The sequence below is a fragment of the Microcaecilia unicolor genome, chromosome 3, assembly GCF_901765095.1.
Source record: "Microcaecilia unicolor chromosome 3, aMicUni1.1, whole genome shotgun sequence".
In the NCBI taxonomy this organism is placed as follows: domain Eukaryota; kingdom Metazoa; phylum Chordata; class Amphibia; order Gymnophiona; family Siphonopidae; genus Microcaecilia; species Microcaecilia unicolor.
Window position 1 is genome coordinate 334,720,117 of NC_044033.1, and position 27,416 is coordinate 334,747,532.

The window sequence follows — 27,416 nt, forward strand, 5'->3', positions numbered from 1 at the left end:
CGCCCTGCCAGACGCACAGAAATTCTTTCTGAGCAAGCGGTGTTTAGCGGTCCCTTACCTGATTCTCGGAATGGGGAAAAGGAGAGGCAAAGTCAGGGAGACTCCCTCTCTCCCTGGCAGGTCAGACCAGCTTCGCCAGGTGAAATTGGAAGAATTCGCTGTAGCGCTGGGTCCTGGGAAAATTTCTACCCCCCTCTGAAGAAGCCGGCGTTTCAATGCTGGCTGTCAGTGTAGACGGGGCTTCCTGAGCCCCGTCGAACGTGCAGCGCCCCTGCAACCAGGAAGTGAGCGTTTCCTACAGAGCCCTGATGCCCCAACCCGGAATGGAGAGTCAGGTGCACAGGGAGGGAGCCTGGTGGAAGCCGGTGGAAATCAGAATGCTGTCAGCATAGAAGCCCCAGTACCGATTTCATCTTTTGGGCTGTCTTCACAGACAGTGAGTACCCTGGAGCTTGCTGTAAATGCACCACTTCCTAAACTAACTGTTGGGAAAATGGAAAAGCCAGCCGTAGTGACATTAGAGTCACTATGGGATTTAACCTTTACCGCATATTCTTCCCTACAAACTATGGTGGTTAAAAATGCGGAGACTATAAAAATTTTGTCAGAAACTGCATTAACTCAAATGAAAAAGACTGGCTCTCAAGCCGAGGAAGTGGAAAAACTTACTGAAAGAACCTTAAAGATGAAACTTGTGGGTCAAACTCTTCTTAAAGAAAAGAATTTCACTTCCCAAAGGCTGGAATATCTGGAGAACCAGTCTAGAAGACTTAATTTAAGGTTAATAAATTTCCCTAGCTCTCCTTTAGTCTCTCCAGTACAAATGGTTAAAAAATATTTTGTAGAAATTTTGGGTATGTCTGATACATCACTTCCACCCATTACTCGTGCGTTTTATTTACAAACTGACCCAAGGGAAGTAGGAAAATTTCCTCAAGAGGGTGGAGAGATGAATTTAACTACTTTTTTGGAATCATCTCTGGAGGTCGTTACAAGGAGAGCTACTTTGTTGGTTACTTTTGCTTTGGAGATTGATAGGGATGCAGTTCTGAGACTTTCACTAAGACATCTGGATTCAAACTTTTTGGGTTCTAAAATAAGGATCTATCCTGATTTATCAAGAGAGACCCAAAAGCGGCGCAAGGCCTTTTTGGCTTTGCGCACAAGAACTTTGGCAACAGGAGCTAGTTTCCTGTTGAAATTTCCTTGTGTTTGCAGAATTGTATTTCAATCTAAACAATATCAATTTTTTGAACCTAAACAGTTGGAGGAGTTTATAATAAGTAGGGAGGAAATAAATGTTAAGGTATAATACCATATGAACACTGATTAACCGGATTTGGTAGAATAACCCAGGACTAGGGCTTCGTTTATGTACTTTCTTTTTTGATTTATTTCTTTTAGATTATTTGAAAAATCTTTCATCTTGGATCAATTTCTGTTAACTTGTGGTCGGTAGAATGTTTAAAATTAGAAATAAGGATGTATAATTTGGTTATACGATTTCTAAATTGTGTATTATCATTCATAAATGAGAAGTTATGTTTGTTAAAAGCTCAATAAAGAAAATTAAAAAAAAAAAAAACCACCCCTGACCTGCCCCTGACCCTCCCAAGGCCATGGACCCATGTGGATCCTGTGCCTAAATTTCTTTTAATCAAATTGTTACAAAGCCAATTATTTGTGCTAATTGTCTCATTCAATTTAATTACATGTGCAAATTGGGCATATGCTCAAATTTACATGCTCAATTTTTAGCGACTTTTATAGAATTTGGGAAAAGGTGTCATTTGTATGGTCAGCCAATACATTCTACATTTCAAAAAAATGCAGAAAGTGAAGTTAAGGAGAGTGTGTGAAGAAATACGAGTGTCTGATGAAATACAATAAGAATAATTTGTGCGTGGGATAATTAGGGATTAATAATTATCTGTTTGTTTTAAGTGGTAGATAGAAATTCAAATAAAAGTGTGAAAAAGAATGAAACACTAAGAAGTTTATACTCATAGAGACAGATTCTCTATTTTATTTATAAAAGTCAGTGTGTAGGGCACAAAAGAAGTCATCGCTGGAAACCATTATGTCAAGGAGTAGACATCTAGCACATAATAACAAGAGTCCTTGGAAGAGAAAAAGAATAAGATAATTGACTATTTAAACAAAAATGGGGGAGATTCATCCATCTGCAAAGTACATGCATAAGGCATAGCGGGATTATTTTTATTTATGCATGTATGGGTTCACATATGTATGCAAATGATGAGAAATACCAGTATTTATGCATATACTTCCCCTGTAACTTTAGGCAGCTCCTTATAAAATTACCTCTGATTCCAGAACTATTTTTAAAGAGCAGCATCTAGGCAACCATATTTTAGGGTGTGGCACCTAGATCTTTGTATTATCAGGCTCTTTGTACTGCATGCAGGTGTATTTGCACTCATCCTGTTTTTCACCAGTAGCCTCTTACAAGTAGCTGCTACTACTGATGTCAGCAGAGGTATACCTTCATTGCAGCTACCTCAGAACACTGTGGTGCTTAGCTGGTCCGCCCAGGGACTATACCATACACCTGGAGGAGTGAATGTGACAGAGGTGTTAGTCGCATGTTGATGATGTCACCAGTAGCCGCTTCTGAGGTATGGCACCAAAGAGAGGCCAAAGGGGCAGGTGTGAGCCCCTTTGTGAGGCTTTTATAGGACTAGTTTGGTTTTGATATTCATGATCTAGATAATTTATTTCTTGGTTGTAAGATCAGATTAGGGTTTTTTTGAGGTGGACTGTTGGATTGTTTATTTATGTTAATTGAGTATATATGTGCAATATTATAGCATGCCGTTTGGGGTACTGCAAAGTCAAATTGATACATTAAGTAAAGGGAGGGGAAGCGGAGAGGTTACTTTTATTTTTACTAAGGTTTTTATGGTCAATGGAAGTTTTAATTATATGAAATTCAAATCTAGTTTGGGAAAACATGATAATACTAGTGCTATATGGGGGGAGAGGAATTTCATGAGGAAAAGAAAGGGATTCATTTGAGAAAAGTGTTTGAAGAAGTTTTGATTGGCTGTGCAATGGTTAATTCATCTACTCCAGTGACCACAAGCTTTGGGAAATATAGAGATCAGCACAATAGGAAATGGAGGGTTGAAAGATCATTGGGGGATAAGTACATAACTTATCCCTACTGGAATAGATGAATTAACCACCTACCCCCCCCCCCCCCCCCAAGATCATTGAGGGATGTGTACAAACATCTCAGAAGTGGTTATTCCAATCCCACTATGGTACCTTAATGTAATCACTGTTTGTAATAAAGTTGATGTTATTAGAAATTTATTGAGATAGTGACAATGTGGAATGATGTTTATTACAGAAACTTAGTTTGAAAACCATGATGCTCCTATATTTAAATCAGTTTGTCCACAAGGGTACACTATTCAAGTATCCCTATCCCAACAGAAATTATAAAAGAGGAAGTAGAATAGCAGTTATATTGAATGGACTAGAGAAAATCTAGTCACTTCAATTAAAATTATCATGGTAGGGCAAATATGTGGATTTGGGGTTGTTGGTCTTCTATAGACCTCCAGGGAACTAGTTTACAGTAGTTTAGGATATCTATATCGTGATAACCCAGCAAATGATGCAATTTCAGACCATAGTTCTTTGGACTATTGTGATATAGTTTATTTAGGAGCTTCTCAAACATTAATTCAGAAATTACAGACAAAAATACTCAGAAAATACTCTGATAATTTAACAATGTATTATTCCAAAGTTCATTGGTTGCCAGTGGCAGCTCATACTGTTTTAAATTAGCCTGTTTGATGTACAAAGTATCTCATAGTTTAGCTCCTTCATATCTAACAAATTGTTTTGTTTTGTCAATTTTTATGCGTGAGACCCGATCATCTAATCTGTTTTCTTTTCCATCTTTAAAGGGAAAAATTCGGAAGAAAATTATAAATTCTTTAACATCTTACCAGGCTGCCAAACTGAGAAGAAATTTCTTAATAATACAGGCATCAAACTATGTACATTTTAGACGTTTGCTTAAGACACACTTGTTTTTGAATTTTAATAGGAAATGACTGTTAGCTTTTGTATTCATGTAACTTTGTATTTCTGGATTGTTCAGATTTATTGTTTGTAACCCACATCGAACCATGAGTCATTGTGGGCTATATAAATAAACTGTTATGTTATGTTATAGTGATTGTTGGAGATTTTAATACTCATTTGGAAAAGGAGATCAACATAAACACAAAACATGAATTATCACCCTTTCCAGAGAGATTAGGAGTGGTTTTGGATTCTTAGATTAATGATGGCGACTTATGTGGGGGCTCATTGTGAAAAAGATTTTTTGGTCATGCTCAGGGATCCCACGATAGTTTTTGCATGTGTGCTATACAATAAAATTTATTTTTTAGCAACGGGGGCCAGTGTGGGGGTAGAAAGTAGGCATGTTCTGTGGTAATAGGTTAGCGCAGTAACCGCCATATGCTAACTGATTACCGTGTGCTTAGCACGTGAGCCCTTGCTGTCTACATAATAGATGGCAGTAGGTGCTCACAAAATGCCATTTTATCCAAGCAGTAAAGATGACCTTAGTGCACAGAAATGACCTGCACAAAGACATGCTAAGGCCACTTTTTACTGCTCTTTGGTAAAAGGGCCCCTAATGGTTATAAACCAGATTAGACCATTTTTGAAGAGAGATTATCTGTGAAACTTGGTTCAAGTGACAATTTTATCTCATCTAGATTATTGCAATACTGTTGAGTGCATTGGCTAAGTCAGGGGCCCTTTTCCAAGGGCATGTAAGGGCCTATGCACATCCAGCGCATGCCTAATCAGCATTACCAGTGCTGCGTGCATCTGGTAGCGCTATACAAATGCTGCTAATAATAATAATAATTTGGCATGCGCCGAAAACACATGGTAGAAAATATTTTCTATTTTCTACTGTCTGGCACTTACCCAGCAGTAAACAGCAGTGGATGCGCACTGCATGCCTACCACCCGGGTAGCACGTGGGACCTTACCGTCAGTGGATGGTGGTAAGGTCTCAAGCTGAAAATGGACGCATGCTGGTGCCCTTTTTCCAGGATGCAGCAAAAATTGGCCAGGCGTGCACCCAAAAGACACACTCACACTGCTGCAGACCACTTTTTGCTGTGGCTTAGTAAAAGGCCCCCTCGATTAATAGGCTACTGTTATTCCAAAATACTGCAGCTAAGTTTAAATAAAATTGGGACAGGGGAGTTGATAGTTTAAAAATTTTCAATGTGCTGGTTCCATCATATTTGGTATGTTGTATTTCTCTTTATGTTCCTAAGAGACATGCTTATTTAGACCTGTTTCAGGATTGTTCATGTTACAGAAAGATTGAACTGCTGTCCACTGAAGGGATTAAGGCATGACACTTACTTAGTTGCTACCCCCTTCCTCTCCCCTGAAAGTGACACCAGAAGGGAATACCAGGATCTATGACAGTTTAAGGTATTATGGGCGCTCTTAACAGAGCAGGAATCAAATTTGAGGAACACCTACTGGTTAGTGCACTAGACTGTAAACCAAGGGACCCAGATTCAAATCCTACTTCAATCCTTCTTTTATAAAAAAGAATTATAAGCCTTCCATAACAGAAAAATACCTAAGGTGCCTAAATATAAGATACCTGCAAGACTGAAGGCTATTGAAGTTCTGTACATTCAAGTACAGTAGATATTTTTCTGTTCCTGGAGGGCTCACAATAATAATAATAATCAAAGAGTTAAAGTGAGATTTGAACCTAGACCCATTGTTTTACAGTTCACTGCACTGACCTGAATGGTGTGGAATGAGTGGAAGTTAATTGTTTTTTCACTCATTCAAAAAGTACAAAGACCAAAGGACACTCGATGAAATTGCATAGAAATACTTTTAAAACAAATTAGAGGAAATATTATTTCACTCAACAAATTGTTAAGCTCTGGAACTGTTTGCTAGAGGATGTGGTAACAGCAGCTGGCGTATCTGGGTTTTAAAAGGGTTTGGACAAGTTCCTGGAGGAAAAGTCTATAGCCTACTATTGAGTTGGACATGAGGGAAGCCACTGCTTGCCCTGGGATTGGTAACATGGAATGGGCTACTAATTGGGTTTCTGCCAGGTACTTGTGACCTGGCTTGGCCACTGCTAGAAGCAGGATATTGGGCTGATTGGACCATTGGTCTGACCCAGAATGGCTATTTTTATGTTCTTATGTTCACAGGGGCCCTTTTACAGATCAGCGCTAAGCTCAACATGGACTTACTGCTCACTCTTCTTGGACTACCACTGGCCCAACGCGGTAGTCCCACCCCAAGTGTGCGTCATTTCTGGGGGAAAAAGAAAACCCCGGAAATAGCTTATGCGGCAGTAACCCGGTGGTAATCAGGCATCGCCACGCACTGCTCAGTTACCACCGGGTTAGCACAGGAGCTCTTATCACCACCTCAGTCAGTAAGGGCTCCCTGCCACATGGCCACGCGGTAAGAGTTCTCTTACCGCATGGCCATGTGTGTCTGGGGGCTTTCTACCTGCTGCAGAAAAGGGGCCTCCCACCACTAGTGCAAGACCCTTTTTCCCACAGCTTGGTAAAAGTACCCCTTATGACCCTCTGTTCTGCATGGACATCTGTGTGGCCATTTTCTAAAAATACTGCTATACAGATGCCCATGACATAGTAACATAGTAACATAGTAGATGACGGCAGAAAAAGACCTGCATGGTCCATCCAGTCTGCCCAACAAGATAAACTCATATGTGCTACTTTTTGTGTATACATTACCTTGATTTGTACCTGTCCTTTTCAGGGCACAGACCGTATAAGTCTGCCCAGCACTATCCCCGCCTCCCAACCACCAGCCCCGCCTCCCACCACCGGTTCTGGCACAGACCATATAAGTCTGCCCAGCACCATCCCCGCCTCCCAACCACCAGTCCCGCCTCCCACCACCGGCTCTGGCACAGACCATATAAGTCTGCCCAGCACCATCCCCGCCTCCCGCCACCGGCTCTGCCACCCAATCTCGGCTAAGCTCCTTAGGATCCATTCCTTCTGAACAGGATTCCTTTATGTTTATCCCACGCATGTTTGAATTCCGTCACCGTTTTCATTTCCATGATAGAGGTCTATAAAATACTGAGTGGAGTGGAACAGGTAGACGTGAATCGCTTATTCACTCCTTCCAAAACTACTAGGAAGAACTCAAGATGCCCATGTCCCTTGTTTTCCTTGTTCAAAATCTGGACCTTCCATTTTGTAAAATGGATGTTCATGCTGGATAGTTCCAGTGCATGAGCATCTATCTCACATATTTTAGAACAGGCTGTATCCTATTTGAAAACACAGATTTTTAGAAAGTGCTTGTTTCAGCCAAGAATTGAGAATAATTCTCCATAGGCGCCCCGTAGAAGAGGCTTGGGGAGGCTAAGCCTCCCCAGCCTAACTGTGACCTTCCCCGCCTGCTTTCTCCTCTAAGTTGTATCTTCCGCCTCCCGCCTCCCACCCCCCGGCTGAGCCCGCCCTCAACTCCCCGACATGCCTTCCATTCCGTTCTCGACACATCTGCCCTGCGTTTAAACGTGTTTTTTTAAGTCTCAGTGGCAGCTCGAGTCCAGTCTTTCCCTTCCCGTTCAGTGTCCCGCCTTTCTCTGATGAGGTATTTCTTATTTCCACGAGGGCGGAATATTGAGTGGGAAGGGAAAGGCTGGAGGCGAGCCACCGCTCCGACTTTAAAATAACAGGTTTTAAACGCAGGGTGGCTGCGGCAGGAATGGCAGGTGGGGTTGGGTTACATCTCGAACTGAGGGGCTGAAAAGGGGGGCTGGGGCAAGTCAACGGACATGGATGGGAGGGGAGGACAGGGCAGGGGCAAAGGAAAATCATTGGACATGGATGGGAGGGGGAAGAGGGGAGGGCAGAGGAGAATCGCTGGACATGGATGGGAGGGGAGGACAGGGGAGAGGAGCAATCACTAGACATGGAGGGGAGGACAGGGGCAGAGGAGAATCGCTGGACATGGATGGGAGGGGAGGACAGGGAAAAGAAGAGAAATCACTGGACATGTAGGGGAGGGGAGGGGAGAGAGGAGAATTGCTAGATATAGAAGGATGGAGGGGCCAGGGGAGAGAGGAGATTTGCTAGATATGGATGGAGGGCAGGGGAGGGAGGAGAGTTGCTGAACATGGATGGATGAATGGAGGGGAGAGCAGGGGAGAGAGCAGAGTTGCTGGGCATGGATGGATAGAGGGGAGGGAAGACAGGAAGGATATGCACATGGAATATGGATGGAGGGGAGGGAAGAGAGGAGAAATCTGGACATGGATGGAGTGGAGGGCAGGAAAGAGAGGAGAAATGCTGGACATGGATGGAGGGTAGGGGAGGGAAGACAGAGGAAGTAAATGCACATGAATGGAGGGGAGGGGAGTGAGGAAAAATGCTGAGTATGGATGGAGGGGAAACTGCTGAATTTAAGGACTGGATCAGAACGCTTTGAGGGCAGATGCTGCAACTGGAGGAAGGATAGGGACAGGGCTACAGATGGTAGACAGAACGCATAAGGACACAGGAGGGTGGTGGACATGGTGAGTGCAAAAATATCAAATGGAAAGGAGATACTATAAAACAGAAGACACTGGGACCAAAGCGAATAGAAAAACTAAATGCTCAGACAACAAAGGTAGAAAAAAGTATTTTATTCAGAATTTATTAATTGGAATATGTCAGCTTTTGGAAATGTGTATCTGTGATATTCTGCACGTAAGTTTCAATTTCTCTAGTATTGCTGCATGCCGAGTCTGACTTCTTGAGGTAACTTTCCAGTTCAATATTTTGCCTTCATATCTTTTGTTTTCTAGTTCCTTTTGTCATATTTGTTGTCATGTGTTTTTCCTGTGTGATCAAGGTGCAGTATTCTGCTAGCGTGTACTATTTGCAGCCCTTTTGGTTTTGTTTTTTTCACTAGGTAGTGTATTGGTGTTTTAGAGCCTGGTGTAATTACAGTGCTGCCTTTCCACGCATAAGGTTATAGCTCGTCCTGTCCTTGGAATTAGTGCTGTTATGGTTTGGTAAGGTTCTGAGTGTGTTTTTGCACAAGTTTGTGTATAGTGTTTTGCAGTAGAGAGATTGTGTGTTGACTGTACTAAGGTAACATCAACACTTTAAATTAATTTTAGTTTGTTTTTCATAACATCAGACATGGTTTTATAATATTTTGGAGGATCTGATGTTGAATTGTTAAAGGTATTAATTGTGACTATTTTACTTTTTTTTTCTGTGTGTTGTCAGACAATTATGGATGTAAGCCCCGCCCCCTGGCACCACCCCTAACCCCGCCCCCTTTAGCCTTCCCAAACAATTGGGCCACCGACCGCCTATGTAATTCTCTTTAATCATCCATTATTTATTTCCTTCCTCTCAACAAAAATGTTGCTGCTTCACTACTAAATTGGTAACTTTTGCTCATATAGCTTTGGGACTTACAAACAGAAGTTGAAAATTCACCTATTCCACACAAATGGAATCTACTGAGTTGAACAATCACCTCTTCGACACAAATAGAATCTACCGAGTTGATGCCAATCTTTTTGTGCACATGTAATGAGTTAAATGGCTGCTTCTGCTATACACATGTGCTATACATGTGCTCCTCTGCATGTCATTATACGTATTTTACAAAAAGGTCCTTGTTTGACAAATCCTTTTGTAAAAATCAGGGGGAATTGAGCATGTCTTTATCTGGATGTCTTGATACTAGTGAAAAAGATGTTAGCATAATTCAAAATAATAATAACAAAATGAACACTTTAATGTCATTACAGTTTTTATCTAGCAAACTACTATGACTTCCTGGCTTTTGTGTCTACAGTGGAGGAAATTAACAATAGCTCAGAGCTCTTACCCAATCTCACTCTGGGCTTTCACATTTATGACTCTTGCAACAATCCTCTCTTTGTATTTCGGGCTGCCATGAATATATTTTCAGGACTAGATACCGTGATCCCTAATTACAGATGCAAAACATCTGGTAGCCTTGCTGCTATAATTGAAGGTCTTTCAGCTGAGGAATCAAGTCAGATATCCAAGGTGTTCAGGATATACCACTACCCACAGGTAAATGGTTTCTCTATTTTACTTTGTACATTACCACCCTACAGAATATATTCCCTAATTGGAGACTAACAGGCTCATTTTCAAAAGAGAAGGACGCCCATCTTTAGACACAAATCGGAAGATGGGTGTCCTTCTCTCAGGGTCGCCCAGATCGGCATAATCGAAATCCGATTTTGGGCGTCCTCAATTGGGGATGACCAAAGTTCAAGGGGGCGTGTCGGCAGTGTACCGAAGGCAGGACGGGGGCATGGTTAACAGATGGGCATCCTCGAACAATAATGGAAAAAAGAAGGGCGTCCCTCAAGAGCATTTGGTCGACTTTACTTGGTCCCTTTTTTTCATGACCAAGCCTCGAAAAGGTGCTCGAACTGACCAGATGACCACCAGAGGGAATCGGGGATCACCTCCCCTTACTCCCCCCCAGTGGTCACCAACCCCCTCCCACCCCAAAAAAAATTTTTTTAACATTTTTGCCAGCCTCTATGCCAGTCTCAAATGTCATACCCAGCTCCACCACAGCAGTATGCAGGTCCCTGGAGCAGTTTTTAGTGGGTGCAGTGCACTTCAGGCAGGCGGACCCAGGCCCATCCCCCCTACCTGTTACACTTGTGGTGGTAAATGTGATCCCTTCAAAACCCACCCGAAACCCACTGTACCCACATGTAGGTGTCCCCCTTCACCCCTTAGGGCTATGGTAGTGGTGTACAGTTGTGGGGAGTGGGGTTTGGGGGGGGCTCAGCATCCAAGGGAAGAGAGCTATGCAACTGGGAGCAATTTGTGAAGTCCACTGCAGTGCCCCCTAGGTTGCCCGGTTGGTGTCCTGGCATGTAAGGGGGACCAGTGCACTATGAATTCTGGCTCCTCCCACGACCAAAGGGCTTGGATTTGGTCATTTTTGAGATGGGCATCCTCGGTTTCCATTATCGCCGAAAACTGGGAACGACCATCTCTAAGTTCCACGATTTTAACATTTAGGTCGACCATCTCTAAGGTCAACCTAAATGTTGAGATTTGGGCGTCCCCGACCGTATTATCAAAACGAAAGATGGGCGTCCATCTTGTTTCGATAATACTGGTTTCCCCGCCCCTTCGTCGGAACGACTTTAGAGATGGTCGTCCCTGTTCGATTATGCCCCTCTAAATTATCCAGAGACACTGAAAATTAGCAAGATAGGAAGACCAAATATTGTTACTTAAGAGACAAATGCTATATTTGAAAACAGAAATACATACAAGAGATTAATTATAAAGAGAAAAAGTATAGACTTCTGTTATTTCCAAGCTACAGTGGAATTTGATCCTGAAAATCAGTACCTATTTTTGTTCAGCTGCCCATCTTAAATCCTGTGAAATTTCAGAAAGGAGAGAATCAAAACTGAAATAAAGGGGCCAATTTACTAAACCATGCTAAGCAACTGCACTAGCTGTCATGACACGACTGCTGCCCCGTGTCCCATTTTTAAAAACATGTGCAGCAAGGCTCTCTCCATCCGACTCCCCCAGCTAGTCGCTGTCCACTGTCAAGACCCCACCCTGATCATGGTTCCCCACTCCCTGTTCAACCCCCACCCCAACCAAAGCCTCCTACTTCCAAATAAGCTGAACAGACTTCTTGTGCACTACGGAGCCCTTTTACTAAGCCATGGCAAAAAATGACCTGCAGCAGTACGAGTATGACTTTTCGGTGCACGCCAGGCCAGTTTTTACTGCATCCTGGAAAAAGAGCCTTTTTTAAAGGGGCCAGAAAATGGGCATGCAGCAAAATCAAAACCAGCGCACATCCATTTTTGGCCTGAGACCTTACCGCTACCCATTGACTTAGCGCTACCTGGGTGATAGGCATGCAGCACGCTTCCACTGCCGTTTACTGACAGTTAAGCGCCACGTGGTAGAAAATAGAAAATATTTTCTACCGTGTGTTTTCAGCACACGCAAAATTCAGAATTACCGCCCGGGGCACAAGGTAGCCGGGTGGTAATGCTGATTTGGCATACGCTGGACGCACATAGGCCCTTATGCACCTTTGTAAAAGGGTCCCTACTTTTTTTAAAGGGTACTAATGAACTGAATGCATATATTTATGAGCTATAGCATCAAGGTCATATTAGTCTCAATGTTTTGCAGAGCTCTTCATCCTACTGCTCTTCTGATTTTTGTGACTCAGAGAAATGACAGTGACCCCGTGTTTATTAAGGGATCTTTTTGCGAAGGTTTGGCAAAAGGGGGCCTGCGTTGCTGAGCCCTTTTACCGCAGCAGGTAAAAGGCAGGCCTTTGCTTTTTTCAAGAAATGGCAGTGTGGACAGTGAAGCACTTATCGCACAGCCAATTCAAGGGGAGCACTTACCACCACCCATTGAGGAGTGTCAAGCACATTAGAAGAGGCATACCTCAAGGACTGGGATGGCTAGTGTACATGTGAACTTGCTGCAATCACAGGGGAAATTTTATCGGTTATCACCCTTTACTCAGTTGGAAACCAGTGTAAATAAACAAATGCAGGAGTAATATCTAGTGTGTTTGCAAGGATGCAAAATGGAAGCAGCAATTTGATAGACATACACAAAGGACCTGCTTAAATTGCGTGTTGCTACTGTATATAATTTGCACAAATTATATACACTGCCCAACCGCTGCCCTGCTGCACCACCATGGAGATTAGGTAGGCCCCCCTTGGGGTGGGTGGGGGTGGGGGTGGGAGGGGGATGCTGATCAGTGGAGGGGCTTTTATTGGAGGGGTGCCACCAGTGGCGTAGCTAGGTGGGGCGCAGGGGGAGCGGTCACTCCCCCAAACAGAATTTTAGAAGAGATGGCGCCTAAGCGCCAAATGCCTGCAGTGCCAATGGTTTTCTCTGCCTCCTCCCCCCTACCATGCGAGTCTTACACCTACTCCGAGTCCTGTCTGTTCCGTCCGCTCTCGCCCATCCGTGTGGTCGCTTGTTTTTAAAACCCTGAGGCATTTTCCCTCCGACACAGGTGATTCACATAACCAGCCTTCTGCCAGCGTCGGGGCCTCTCCTCAGGTGCGTCCCGCCTCCTCAATGCAACTTCCTGTCTTCCGCAGAGGTGAGACGTGTCTGAGGGAGAGGCCCCGTTGCTGGCAGAAGGCTGGTTATGTGAATTGCCGGTGTCGGAGGGAGAACGCCTCAGGGCTTTAAAAAGTAGCAACCACGCGGATGGGCAAGAGTGGGTGGAAGAGACAGGACTCGGAGTAGGTGCATGACTCGCGCAGGAGGGCTGTGAAAATCAGCACAGATGTAACATGTGAGGTGAGGTGAGGGGAGGGGGGGAGCGGCTGGAGAAGAGAGAAAGCTGCCCAAGAAGGTATAATAGACAGGAGTGAAACTCAGCCTATCTAGTCCATTGTAAGCAGGCCAGGGAAGCCAGTTTGGTTAATCTGTTTCTACTTCCCTGCGCAGTTGTCATTGCCGTTCACTCGAAACAAAGCAAGCAAACTTATGAGCTACTGCATCCAACTTGTAATTTTTTATTGTTGGTCCATCTGTAACAAGTCTAAAGCAGTTTCAGTTGGATAGGCAGAGCCTTAAAAGCTGGAGGAGAAAAGAAATCGAGTATCACTAAAACAGCTTCAAAAATTATCATAGACGGTAGAAACTGCAGTTATAAACTGTAGGTTGAGCTCATTTTTCTTCACTGTTCACTGATAGGGACACAGGGGCACTACTAGAAAGGGGGGTAAGGAGATAGGGACACAGAGAGGGCACTACTGGAATGGGGAGGAGGAGATAGGGACACAAAGAGGCACTACTGGAAGGAGGGAATGGGAATATGGGGAGAAGGGTGAGATGAGGAGAAAGAGGTAATGCTGGAAAAAGGGGGAAGAAGGGGACACAAGGCAATGTTAGAAAAAGGGAGAGATGGAGGGCAGATATTAGAAAAGGGGGAGATGAGGAGACCAGGTAGGCTTGTGCTGAAAAAGAGGGGAGATAGGGACACAGAAAGGGCAGATGCTGAACTTGGGGGTAGGATACGGACAAGGGACACAGAAGGGAGATACTAGACAGGACAAATAGTGGTGCAGAGGAAAGAAGGCTGGTGCACTTGGCGACAGAAGAAATGTCAGATGGGCAAGAGACCCTGTAAAGGCAGAAGAAACGGAGAAAAACAGAAAAGAGACGGTGGGACCAAAGCAAATGACAAAATAAATTGTTCAAACAGTAGAAAAGGGTATTTTATTTTGAATTTGATTCTAGGAATATGACAGTATTTAAAAATGCACATCTCCGATGTCTTCAAATTAGCAACCCTGCAGGGGTCCGAGTGCACAGATTTTGATGGGTAGAATTAGGGACTGCAAATCCCACATGAATTTGGGATGCCAGTTCACACTAGGACTGGTTGAAAAATCTCCCTTCTGGAGCTCAATCACTTGGCAGCTCTATGCACAGCTATTTCATAGTGGGGACATAAAACGATGTAGAGAGGGGGACACTGCCAACAGATGCAGAGAAGAAAAGGAAGAAGACAGGAGGTGAGAGAAGAAATGGAAAGGCCAACCTGGAAAAGAATTTGTATGGCTGACTCGTGGAACATGGAAAAAAAGACTGGGACCAGCCAAATTCCCAGACATCAAAGGTAGAAGAAAATTATTTTTATTTAATACTTTGTAAGGACTGAGATGTACCTACTTTGTAAAAGGTACATTTTTTTCTATTTTTATTTTGCAAAGTACAGGAGAAAATGCATTTCTGTTTCTTTTTTACCCAGTATTGCACTGTTTATAGAGTCTGGCTTCCTTGGGCAGAGAGGAGGGGGGGGGGGGGTCTCTATTTCAATTTTTGTTGTTTTGTTGTTGTTGTTGTTGTTGTTGTTGTTGCTCTCTATTCTGTATTAGATTGGTAGCATGGAATGTTGTCACAATTTGGGTTTCCTGCCAGGTGCTTGTGACCTAGGTTGGCCACTGTTGGAAACAGGATACTGGGCTAGATGGACCATTGATCTGACCCAATATGGCTACTCTTATGTTATAAAGATGAGGGTCTGTCCATGTTCTGCATATGTGACTGAGGTGAAGGATTCTGCTAGCATGTAGTGTCTAACAGTGCAGCTTGTTCCAGTTTCCCAATAGTAGGTATATTGGTGCTCCAGAGCCCCGTGTAATATATATGGTACTGTCTTTTCATAGGTAGGTTAGGGCTGTTATGGTGTGGTGAGTTTTGTGTTCTAGGGCAGTGTTTCCTAAATTGGTTCTAGAGTACCCCCTTGCCAGTCAGGTTTTCAGGCTATCCACAATAAATATGCATGACATCGATTTGCATATACTGCAAATCTTTTTCATGCAGATTCATTGTGGATAGCCTGAAAGCCTGAATGGCAAGAGGGTGCTCCATGACCACCTAGGGAAACACTTCTCATGGTCCCACTGTAATATTTATAGCATCGTCTTTTCATACATAGGTTAAGGCTGTTATCGTGTGGTAAGTTTTCAGTATAGGTTTTGGGTGTCTTTTTGCAGTGGTTTGTGTTATTTCACAAAGTGTCTTGCCCTATTTGAATGTATGCTGTGGAGCAAGGGCCACCTTTGCTGCAGTGGCGTAGCAACGACAGGGCGGTGGAGGCGGTCCACCCTGGGTGTCAGCGGGTGGGGTATGCTCCGCTCCCGCTGTAAGCTCTTTGAGCAGGGACTGTCTTTCTTCTATGTTTGTGCAGCGCTGCGTACGCCTTGTAGCGCTATAGAAATGCTAAATAGTAGTAGTAGTAGTGCTCCCACCCTGTCCTGCCTTAAAAAAATTTTTTTTGAAGCACCGAGTGGCAGGCAGCGCCTCACGTCTGCCCTGACAGTAAAAATCTCCTCGATGTCGCGTCGGGCCTTTCCACATTGAGTCCCGCCCTCCTCTGAGGTAACTTCCTATTACCGCGAGGGCGGGCGGGACTCAATGTGGGAAGGCCCGACGCGACGTCGAGGAGTTTTACTAGCAGGGCAGACACGAGGTGCTGCCTGCCACTCGGCGCTTCGAAAAAAATTTTTAAAGGCAGGACAGGGTGGGAGCAGCAGGAGAACGGAGCTCAGCTGGTAGGTGGCTCGGGTCGGGTCAGGTCGGGTGGGAGGGGGGACTCAGATGGGAGAAGGGGGTTGGGGAGGGTGGGGGTGCTCCCTCTGAGGTAACTTCCTATTACCGCAAGGGCAGGACTCAATGTGGGAAGGCCCGACGCAACGTCGAGGAGATTTTTACTAGCAGGGCAGACACGAGGCGCTGCCTGCCACTCGGCGCTTCGAAAAATTTTTTTTAAGGCAGGACAGGGTGGGAGCAGCAGGAGAATGGAGCTCAGCTGGTAGGTGGGTCGGATCGGGTCAGGTCGGGTGGGGTGGGAAGGGGGACTCAGATGGGAGAAGGGGATTGGGGAGGGTAGGGGAGCCCAGATGGGTGCTCAGAGAGGAGAAGGGGATTGGGGAGGGTGGGGGAGCCCAGATGGGTGCTCAGAGAGAAGAAGGGGATTGGGGAGGGTGGGGGAGCCCAGATGGGTGCTCAGAGGGGAGAAGGGAATTGGGGAGGGTGGGGGAGCTCAGAGGGGTGCTCAGAGGGGAGAAGGGGATTGGGGAGGGTGGGGGAGCCCAGAGGGGTGCTCAAAGGGGAGAAGGGGATTGGGGAGGGTGGGGGAGCTCAAATGGGTACTCAGAGGGGAGAAGGGGACTGGGGAGGGGAGTGCTCAGATGGGAGAAGGGGTCTGAAGCTGGAACTGGGGTCTGACAAGTGGGCAGGAGGGAAAATGGGTCCATGCCTGGGGCAGGTGGGAGAATGGGTCTGGGGCTGAAAGGGGGGGATGCAAGGCATGTGGTGGATGAAGGGGGCTGGAACTGGGGGCTGAAAAGGAGGGTAGTTGGGATAAGGGGGCTAGTACTGGAAGGGGACTGAAAAGGGACAGGGGCTGAAACTGTGGGGACTAGGGGCTTTAAAGTGGACAGGGAGAACTGGCTGGGGCTGAAGCTCGGGACTGGTGAGAGAAAAGAGCTGGGGTTGAAACTAGGGGCTGAAAAGGGGACAGGGAGAAGTGGCTGGGGGCTGAAGCTCGGGACTGATGGGAGAAAAGGGCTGGGGACTGGTGGGATAGTGGGGCTGAAAAGGGGGGCAGGTGGGAGATGTGGGCTGGGGCTGGAACTAGGGGCAGGTGGAATAAGGGGTCTGGAACTGGGGGGCTGAAAAGAGAGGGAAGAGAGAGAGGGTACAGACCCTGGATGGAAGGGGGGAACGTGAGGGAGGGCAGACCCTAGATGGATGGGAGAAGGAGGGCAGACAGATTGAAGGGGCAGAGAGAAAGGGCAGATGGTGGGTGGAAGGGGGAGAGAGAAAGAGGGCAGACTGGGGCAAATGGTGGATGGAAGGGGCAGAGATAGAGGGCAGATGTGGATGGAAGGTGGAGAGAGGGGGGCAGATGTTGATGGAAGGAGCAGAGAGAAATGGCAGACTGGGGCAGATGGTGGATGGAAGGGGCAGAAATAGAGGGCAGATGTGGATGGAAGGGAGAGAGAGGGCAGACAGTGGGTGGAAGGGACATTAGAGAGGGCAGACACTTAATGGCAGAGAGAGAGAGCAAAGACTGATGCTGGATGGAAGGAAGACAGTGAAAAGAAGATGAGGAAAGCAGAAACCAGAGACAACAAACTGTAAATATATATTTTTTTATTTTGCTTTAGGATATAGTATTGTAGCTGTGTTAATAAATGTTTATAAATAGAACATGTAAATAAGGTAATCTTTTTATTGGACTAATTTTAATACATTTTGACTTAACTTTCAGAGAACAAAACCCCCTTCCTCAGGTCAGGATAGGATACTGTAACAGCACTATACTGTATTGACCTGAGGAAGGAGATTTTGGCCTCTGGAAGCTAAATGTATTAGTCCAATAAAATGGTATTATTTTATTTTCTGTATTTGTTTTATTTCTATTTGTTAATTTGTAAAGTGGTGATTGGTATTTGTTAGTTTTTTCACATTTACATCTGCTGTCTTTATATTTTGCACAGTACTAGGGGACATTTTCTGTTTCTGTGGTGTTGCATTGTATGCAGAGTCTGGCATCGGGGGTTCAGTTTAATTTTTGTCTAAATAGAAAGTTTATGATTACTTCTATAGTGGATTAGGGTGTGTCTGTGTTTGTGAAAAAGACATGGCTTTCGGTTGGCATTGACTGTGCAGGATCGACGATCTGTACTATTCTGTCTGTTTTCATTTTACAATAGGTGAATTGATGTTCTAGTGCTGACTGTAGTGTTTAAGATGCTTTCCTTTTCCTTGTGTGACTCGTACAAATTGCTCTATAGGTCCTGAGTGTTTTGTATTCTTGGTATGCCTAGTACTGGATTTGGGGGGGGGGGGGGGGGTTAAAAATGACCGGCCCCGGGTGTCAACTACCCTAGCTATGCCACTACTTTGGTGGCCTTTGTCACCCAAAATAAAATTGCTCAAGACTAGTGTTCTTCACATCCTGTAGAGTCACCTCACAAACAAAAGCCCATGTGATTTAAACAAGGTGTCTAGCAGTGGAAGGAATGTGTGTGCTATTCCTGAGGTGATGGTCACGATTTGAATATTTTTACTTTGTAGTTAAGAAGACAGGTTGCCTGCTCTGGCCAGTCCAGGGACCTCTTCTGCATCCTGCCTCCTGATGTAACTTACTGTTTCCTTGTAGGCAGGATACAAAGGAGACAGCCTGTATTAATCCGTGCCTGCTACAGCCCCTGAGCAACAACACAGACACTGTTGTCTAGCTGATACCAACCGGCGCCTATTTTATAAAAGTCTGCTCCCCCTGAGATCAAAACCTGGCTACGCCTCTGGGTGCCACATCAGGGGCCTGGGAGGGAGCTTATAAGTGGCATAGCATATAAACGCAAGAGACATATACTTGATATGACATGTCGACCACTTGTGTGTACAACTTACAGAGCACTGTAAATTATGGGTGCCATTGCCAGTTTTATGGCTGATGTAACTGTGGGTGCCTTAACTGTAAGCATTATGATACTGGCTACACTACTTTTCAACCATAGATTAGGCCTCTCACTGCACAGTGTTGGGGTGACAAAATGGAAGTGTACTGTTATAGAAATGCTGAGGCTTAATTTCACAAAATATTCAAAATTACCTATGAAATCATCATTAAGGGCTGGCTGCATACATACATTTGGCCCAAGATTCAGCTAGAGCAGCCAGTATTGCAAACCATGGTTACTATGATACTGATTACTACTATACTATTCCTAGCATTTCAGGGTGGGTCCTAGTGAGTCTCTGCCAGTGGTTCTGGGCCTGTGATCCCTTGTTGGCTATCTACTATTCATCTGGGTGACTGGTTCTGTATGGACACTTGTCGTGCCTTTTTTTTTATAACAGAATTATTTTCCAGTATTTTATTGCGTTTTAAGATGTAAACTGCAAAGAGCCTCCAGCTGAATTACATGCAGGGGCATAATCGAACGGCGCCGGCCATCTATATGGGCGGCCATCTCTAAGGCCGGTGCCGCAAAGAGGTGTCCCGAACCATATTTTTGAAAAAGATGGCCGGCCATCTTTCATTTCGACAATATGGTTGGGGCCGGCCAAATGTCAGAGATGGCCGGGTTTGAGATGGCCGGCATCGGTTTTCGCCGATAATGGAAACCGATGCCAGCCATCTCAAACCCGGCCCAATCCAAGGCATTTGGTCATGGGAGGGGCCAGCATTCGTAGTGCACTGGTCCCCCTGACATGCCAGGACACCAACCGGGCACCCTAGGGGGGCACTGCTGTGGACTTCACAAATTGCTCCCAGGTACATAGCTCCTTTCCCTTGGGTGCTAAGCCCCCCCAAATCCCTCCCAAAACCCACTACCCACAACTGTACACCACTACCATAGCCCTTATGGGTGAAGGAGGGCACCTACATGTGGGTACGGTGGGTTTTGGGGGGGGCTCCCATTTATCACCACAAGTGAAACAGGTAGGGGGGATGGGCCTGGGTCCGCCTGCCTGAAGTGCACTGCAGTACCTCCTAAAACTGCTCCAGGGACCTGCATACTGCTGTCATGGAGCTGGGTATGACATTTGATGTTGGCATACAGGCTGGCAAAAAAATGTTTTAATTTTCTTTTTGGGGGGATGGGAGGGGATTGGTGACCACTGGGGGAGTACAGGGAGGTCATCCCCGATTCCCTCCGGTGGTCATCTGGTCATTTGGGACACCTTTTTCAGACTTGGTTCTAAAAATAAATGGACCAAGTCAAACCAGCCAAATGCTCGTCAGGGCCGGCCTTTTTTTTTTCCATTATCTGGCGAAGCCGGCCATCTGCTAACCACGCCCCCATCCCACCTTCGCTACCCTGCCAGCACGCCCCCTTGAACTTTCGCCGGCCCTGTGATGGACTGTAGTTGAAGCTGGCCAAAATCGGCTTTACATTATACTGATTTGGCCGGCCATCTCCCAATTTGTGTCAGAAGATGGCCGACCTTCTCGTTCAAAAATAAGCAGGATAGTATAGCAAATTTTGAATAAACATAAACACATAAGTTCCCAAAGACCCTGAAGCAAAGCGATGAAATGCTGGCCAACCTTGGACTTTGGCTTTCAGCAGTCTGAATTGTGCAGGTTTTTATGGCAATACAATGGAGTCGTGTACAGTGCTAATACAGGTTGCCATAAATGGGTGTGCTATAATTTCGTTTGTTTAGAGCAGGGATTCTCAGCACAGTCTTCGGGACACACCTAGCCAGTCTGGTTTTTAGGAGAGAGATTTGCATACAATGGAGGCCAGTGCATGCAAATCTATCTCATGCATATTTATTGTGGGTATCTTGAAAACCTGCCTGGCCGAGTGTGTCCCTAGGACTGGGTTGAGAATCCCTGGTTTACAGTGAAGTTCAGAAAGACTGTGCTGAGTTTTATTTTACTTTGCCCGTTATTGAGTTTGAATAATTTTCTCGACTTGACATAAGAGAAAATCAAACAAAACAAATATTCCAGGAAATGATGGAAATGACATGGAATTAAACTTTTCTAGCTGTATATCTCTAATGGTGAGGAAGTCTGTAAGAATATTCAGTGCACTGATTGTATGAAGGACAATTGTATTATGGGATGCCTAGAAATTGGCATCTGGAAGGCACCTGACAGGACCCTTTAAAATATTAATTAATGTGCTTTAAATATTTGTCACCAGCAAAACAGATACATTTTGTGCATATAAGCCAAAGTATAGGCAAAATTGTTGAGGAAATATATAAAAACATAAGAATGGCCACACCAATGGTCCATCTAGCCGAGCATCCTGCCTCCAACAGTTGCCAACCTAGGCCACAAGCACCTGGCAGAAACCTAAATAGCAGCAACATTCCATGATACCACATTTCCATCTCAACAACAGACTATGGACTTTTCCTCCAAGAACCTGTCCAAACCCCGTCCAAACCCAGACACACCAATCACTGCCACCACTTCCTCCAGCAGCGAATTCCAGAGCCCAACTATTCTTTGAGTGAAAAAATATTTCCTCCCATCTATCTCAAAAGTACCTCCATGCAATCTCATTGAGCATACAGGATCAAAAGTTAAGCAGACGATGGTAATATTTAGTCACTATCTAGATGATGTTATCTGTATAAGTGGACTGCATAAAAAGCAGTCTTATACACTTAGAAGCCCTTTTACTAAGGTGCGCTGAAAAATGGGCTGCGCTAGTGTAGGCACATGGTTTGGGCATATGCAGATCCATTTTTCAGCACACCTGTAAAAAAAGGCATTTTATTACATTTTTGCTGAAAATGGACATGCGGCAAAATAAAAATTGGCACACGTCTATTTTTGGGTCTGAGACCTTACGCCAGCCATTGACTTAGCGGTAAGGTCTCATGCGTTAACCATGCATTAATCACCTACGCGCGTAGAATGATGATTACTACCCGGTTTCTGCTGCACACGTAGTGGACACACGTCAAAAATGAAATTACCACAAGGACCACGCAGTAGTCGGGCAGAAACTCCAAACTGACGTGCATTGGGTGCACATAGGCGCCTACGCGGCTTAGTAAAAGGGCCCCATACAGTCCCATTTACTAAATAGCAGTAGGGCTACTACGCAGATAGCATGTGCCAAAACAGCATTACCACAGAGGGGCGCTGAGGCCTAACACAGTAGTTCTGCGTTCGTGTGCCGATTCCCGCAATAGACAATAGAAATTCTTTTCTAGCACGGGGGGGGGGGGGGGGGAAGAGTAGGCGTACTCTGCAGTAATCATGCAGCACGGGAACATTGCTGTGCTATTACCGATCAGACGGTTGCTGTGTTTCTATCTACCCTGCGAGCTGCAAAGCTGACTGTTGCTGCTTTCATTGGATTTTAGCCCTATTGCGTGTTTGTGCCCTTTGGGATCGCAATAGCTGTTTTAGCTCCTAATGCAGCTTCCAGGGAGGCGAAATGTGGCCACGTTGGGACTTTTTTACAGAGTGGCAAAAATAAAACCTATTTATCATACTAAGATGTGTGTTCTGCTCTTCTTTGGACTACTTTCTGCACTGCAGAACATTTTGTTCCTCTTCTGATGATTCCATGCGTTAATTGGGAAATTAGCGTGTGGACATTAATGACATAAATTGAAATTCAGCCATTTTAGATCCAAACTAAAAAGTGGTCACATCTTATGGGAAACCCACACGCTAAAACTAGCCATTTTCCAAAGTGAAACATCCAACTTTTGAATGACAAAAAAAACAGGAGCATGAACCTCTGTCTGGCATTATTTTCAAAAATATGGTCACAGAGTTGTCTCTGCAAAACAGAGGAATAACCTGGTGGTTAGTGCAGTGGACTGTAAACCAAGGAACACAGGTTCAAAACACACTGTAACTCTTTTTTTTAAATTTTTTTTAATGTGATCCATCCAGGACCTGAAAAAATATCTACTGTACCCAGTGTGTTTTTTTAGCGAAAAAGGTGCCAGTACTCAAATGCCAGGCCACCCTTAAGGGGTGGGGTGATCACTGAGGGGCCCACCCCACAATAGCTAGGCCCCCTGCAACCAGTCACAGAATCTAGGACAACGCAGAATTGGTGTGTAGAGCCTGAGCTCTTTCATTAAAACTTGGGGACCATGGGTCAATTTTAGCAGACAATGAAAAGGTGCTGATACTCAGTACCTCCAAGTACCCCCTCAAACAAAAGCTCTGACTTTACCTGAATGTACACCAGTTCTATAGCCTTCAGGCTTGCAGGTGTCATATCTTTAGGTTCAGTATGTATTTTTTTCTGTTTCTGGAAGGCTCAGAATTATTTTTAAAAAAAGAGTTGTAATGAGACTTGAACCTCAGTCTCTTGGTTCACAGTCTATTACACTAACACCTAGACTTACTTGCTTACTGTTCTGACCTGATTTTACAGCCTACCTCACTGACACAGACTACTCAATTACTGTGGATTCTTTTGGATTCATATTAGGTAAGTGAGACTTTTATTAGAGGTTTAAATGGAGAGTGTATAAGTCATTATTGTCTAAGATACACAATGATTAGGCTATATAGCTGAGGAGAAACAATACCTATAAATAATCATTACATCACTGATCACTATATCCAAGCAAAGCTAGGAGTTTCTAGACCAGGAAAAGAAGCAATAATAAACTATACATACATCACTGATAACTACATCACCCAGACTTTTTACATAAGCTGAGAGAAGTCCCTTTTTCAGCGAAGCCGGATACGTCTACCCATAGATGAGCTATCAACTTTACTGGTCAGAGCTCCCATTTTTATTAGGCTTAGAACTCATTTTCAGAGTTGAGGAAAATTACAGAATGCTTGAGACATGTGGGAATTTGGTCACATGTTTCTCTGTTCAGGTGGCCAACCTGGACTCGAAACATGCTCCATCTCCCCCTGCACATAGCTGTGTCTTATCTTCTTACTCATTCCAATTCACACAAATAGAATTATACACTTTAATGAGAAAGTGCACTGTCGGTCACTCAGATAGAGTTGGAAAGCAATCTTTAAATACTTCCATTACACTTACTGATGTGGTCGGAATGGCCATAATACCTGCAGATGACACAAAGCCTGGTTTTCCATTCCAGTTTCATTTTCAGGGGAAAGGGAAGGGGACAGCAACCACTGGAGGATTAAGGAGGGGGTCACATCTTAAGCCTTTATCCCTCCAATGGTCAGCTGCTCAATTAGAGCAACTTTTTGTAACATGGACATGACTAAAACAGGTCTAGATAAAAATGTCCTCCTTTTTAGACAAGGATGTTTCTTCCCACTCAAAAATTTCTGTTGGATGTCCAACTTTTGGGCCCTCTCTAGTCCCACACAAAACACGTCCACGACATATGCTCTTGCTATTTGGACAAACTGCAGTGTGAAACGTCCAAATTCTGATGTTCCAAAATCAAGATTTGGAAGTTTTTAGAGATGGACATTTTTTTAGGCATTTTAAGATGTTTATCTGCTTTGAAAATGAGCACCTTTTGTCCCTCTAAACCTCTGATTAAACTTTCATTTTACACATGTACAGTAAAATATTTATTTAAAATGTAATCTCACAGTGACAGAGATGGTGATAGAATTATTTTTCTCCACAGATCAGTTACATATCACAGAATCCTTTTATGAGCGATGTTCTCAAGTTTCCTTATTTCTACCGGACTGTCCCCAGTGAGCTCCACCTCTGCACTGGGATCCTTAGGTTACTAAAGCATTTCAGCTGGACCTGGGTTGGTATCATTGCATCCAATGATGACAGCAGTGTGAGGGCTGTCCAAATTCTGAAAGAAGGCATTGAACAGAACAATGGTTGCACTGAATTCATAGAAATGTTCCCTCATACTAGTGTTGTGCCACCAGAAAAGATAAATAAAATTAGTGATAGTATTCATTCATCATCAGCAAACGTGATCATTATCTATTGTAATAGAGAATATATCTGGAATTTATATCAGCACATAAACATTATGCAGATACCTGGCAAAATATGGATCACCACAGGTGAATGGGATGTTTCCTCGACCTATTCATTGGAGTTTAGCATGAAGAAGAATGTTTTGACATTCACAATGGTAAACAAGAATATTCCAAGCATTTTAAAATTTGTCCAAGAGGTGAATCCTACCTTGTTTCCAAGTAATAGGTATACCCAGATATGGTGGAGGGGACTGTGTGACAGCCGGTGCTCAGAAAGTGTCAGAAGATCCTGCAAAACTAAGGAAACAGTCTCCATTCTACACTGTGACAACAAGTACTTTGGAAGCAGTTATAGAGTGTACAATGCTGTGTACGCCCTGGCACACGCTTTGCATGACATGGTCATGTCAGAGTCTGGTAAAAATACCACAAGGAGTGAAGAAAGTCAGAAAGTTTCAGATTATTTGCCATGGAAGGTAACATCATTTTTAGAAAAAATCTAAGCTTAATTTTGAGCAAAATATTTGGAGAAACGTTTGATGTGTCTTGTCTGGATATTTCAAATTAATAACCTATTCAGTGGTGCTATATATAGAGAGAGCTGGATTCTTTATGTGATACCTAAAAAGTTGGCAGTGAATAAAATCACCTAAGCACTATTCTATAAACCATGCCTAAACTTACATCTGGTGCCCAAAGTACATATGTAACTCAAAATCATGTTTATGCTCCACCCCAAAATGCCCATGTCCCACCTAATTCCGTGTAACCCTTTTTGGACTGCGTATAAATTTTAGTCTCAGTTTCTGCACCTAACTTTATATTTGTTAATTCCAATTAATCTAATTAGTGTCAATTCCTTGTTAAAAAGCCAATTATTGGCACTAATTGACTCATAATTCTTTTAAATTGCGTTTGCTAAAAATGCTAGTGCACCTTAGTAAACAGAGTCCCTGTTAGTGCCACTAAATATCTGCAGTTAATGCCTTGCCGAAACTGGCTAACTTGAGGGTGTTCCAGGAGCAGAGTTGACACGCACTTAAGTGACAATAGTCAGTCCTTCTATTTTAGTACTGATTTTTATTGAAATTTTCAAGAAAAGAAAAATCACAGCCATACAGAGAAAAGAGGTGATCAGCCCTGAGCAATATCAAAGAAAACATCAAACCAAGAGAACAGTAGACAAATAGAATACATATAAACAACCACAAAATAATTCAAGAACATAAGCAAATGGGAGCTCTAAATAGCACTGTTGAAAAGCCCTCCAAGGTTATGACAAAATCAGTCAAGGCTCTCTAAACAATATCAGTGGTGCACGCCGAGGGGCATAATCGAACGCAAACACCCATCTCCATGGGTGTCTATCTCCGAGAACGGGTACGTGAAGGGGCGGGACAAACCGTATTTTCGAAAAAAATGGGCGTCCATCTTTTTTCCGATAATACGGTTTGTGCCAGTCAAATGCATCGGATTTGTGCGGATTTGAGCTGGGCGGTATCGTTTTTCAGCGATAATGGAAACCGAAGGTGCACAGCTCAAAAACGAACAAATCCAAGGCATTGGGTCGTGGGAGGGGCCAGGATTCGTAGTGCACTGGTCCCCCTCACATGCCAGGACACCAACCGGGCACCCTAGGGGGCACTTGTAACAATTTTTTAAAAAAGTTAACTACCTCCCAAGTCCATAGTTCCCTTCCCTTGGGTGCTGAGCCCCCCAAATCCCCCCCAAAACCCACTCCCCACAACTCTACACCGTTACCATAGCACTTATGGCTGAAGGTGGGCTCGTAGATGTGGGTACAGTGGGCTTTGGGGGCGGTTTGGAGGGCTCCCATTTACCACCACAAGTGTAACAGGTAGAGGGGGAGATGGGCCTGGGTCCACCTGGCTGAAGTCCACTGCACACACTAACAACTGCTCCAGGGACCTGCATACTGCTGTGATGGAGCTGGATATGACATTTGAGGCTGGCATACAGGCTGGAAAAAAAGTTTTTAAAGTTGTTTTTTTGGGGTGGGAGGCAGTTAGTGACCACTGGGGGAGTCAGGGGTGGTCATCCCCGATTCCCTCCGGTGTCATCTGGTCATTTAGGGCACTTTTTTGGGACTTGTTCGTGGATAAAAAAGGATCCAAAAAAAGTGACCCAAATTCGCGCTAAAAACACCTTTCTTTTTTCAATTATCGGCTGAGGACGCCCATCTCTCCTCGGCCAATAAACACGCCCCAGTCCCGCCTTCACCACGCCTCCAACACGCCCCCTCAACTTTGGCCGTTTCCGTGACAGATTGCAGTTGAAGTCGCCCAAAATCGGCTTTCGATTATACCAATTTGGGCGCCCACGGGAGAAAGACGCCCATCTCCCGATTTGGGTCAAAATAT

The 27,416-nt window shown here is 44.4% G+C and overlaps 1 protein-coding gene across 1 annotated transcript in view; it reads left to right on the top strand.

Annotated features, from left to right (window-relative positions):
* Positions 1 to 27,416, top strand: part of LOC115464716 (vomeronasal type-2 receptor 26-like) — a 79,296-nt gene that overhangs the window by 20,349 nt on the left and 31,531 nt on the right. Inside the window, exons 2-3 of the mRNA XM_030195077.1 lie at positions 9,854 to 10,145; positions 24,717 to 25,511. Coding sequence (XP_030050937.1) covers positions 9,854 to 10,145; positions 24,717 to 25,511 — 1,087 coding nt within the window. The remainder of the gene's footprint in view (positions 1 to 9,853; positions 10,146 to 24,716; positions 25,512 to 27,416) is intronic.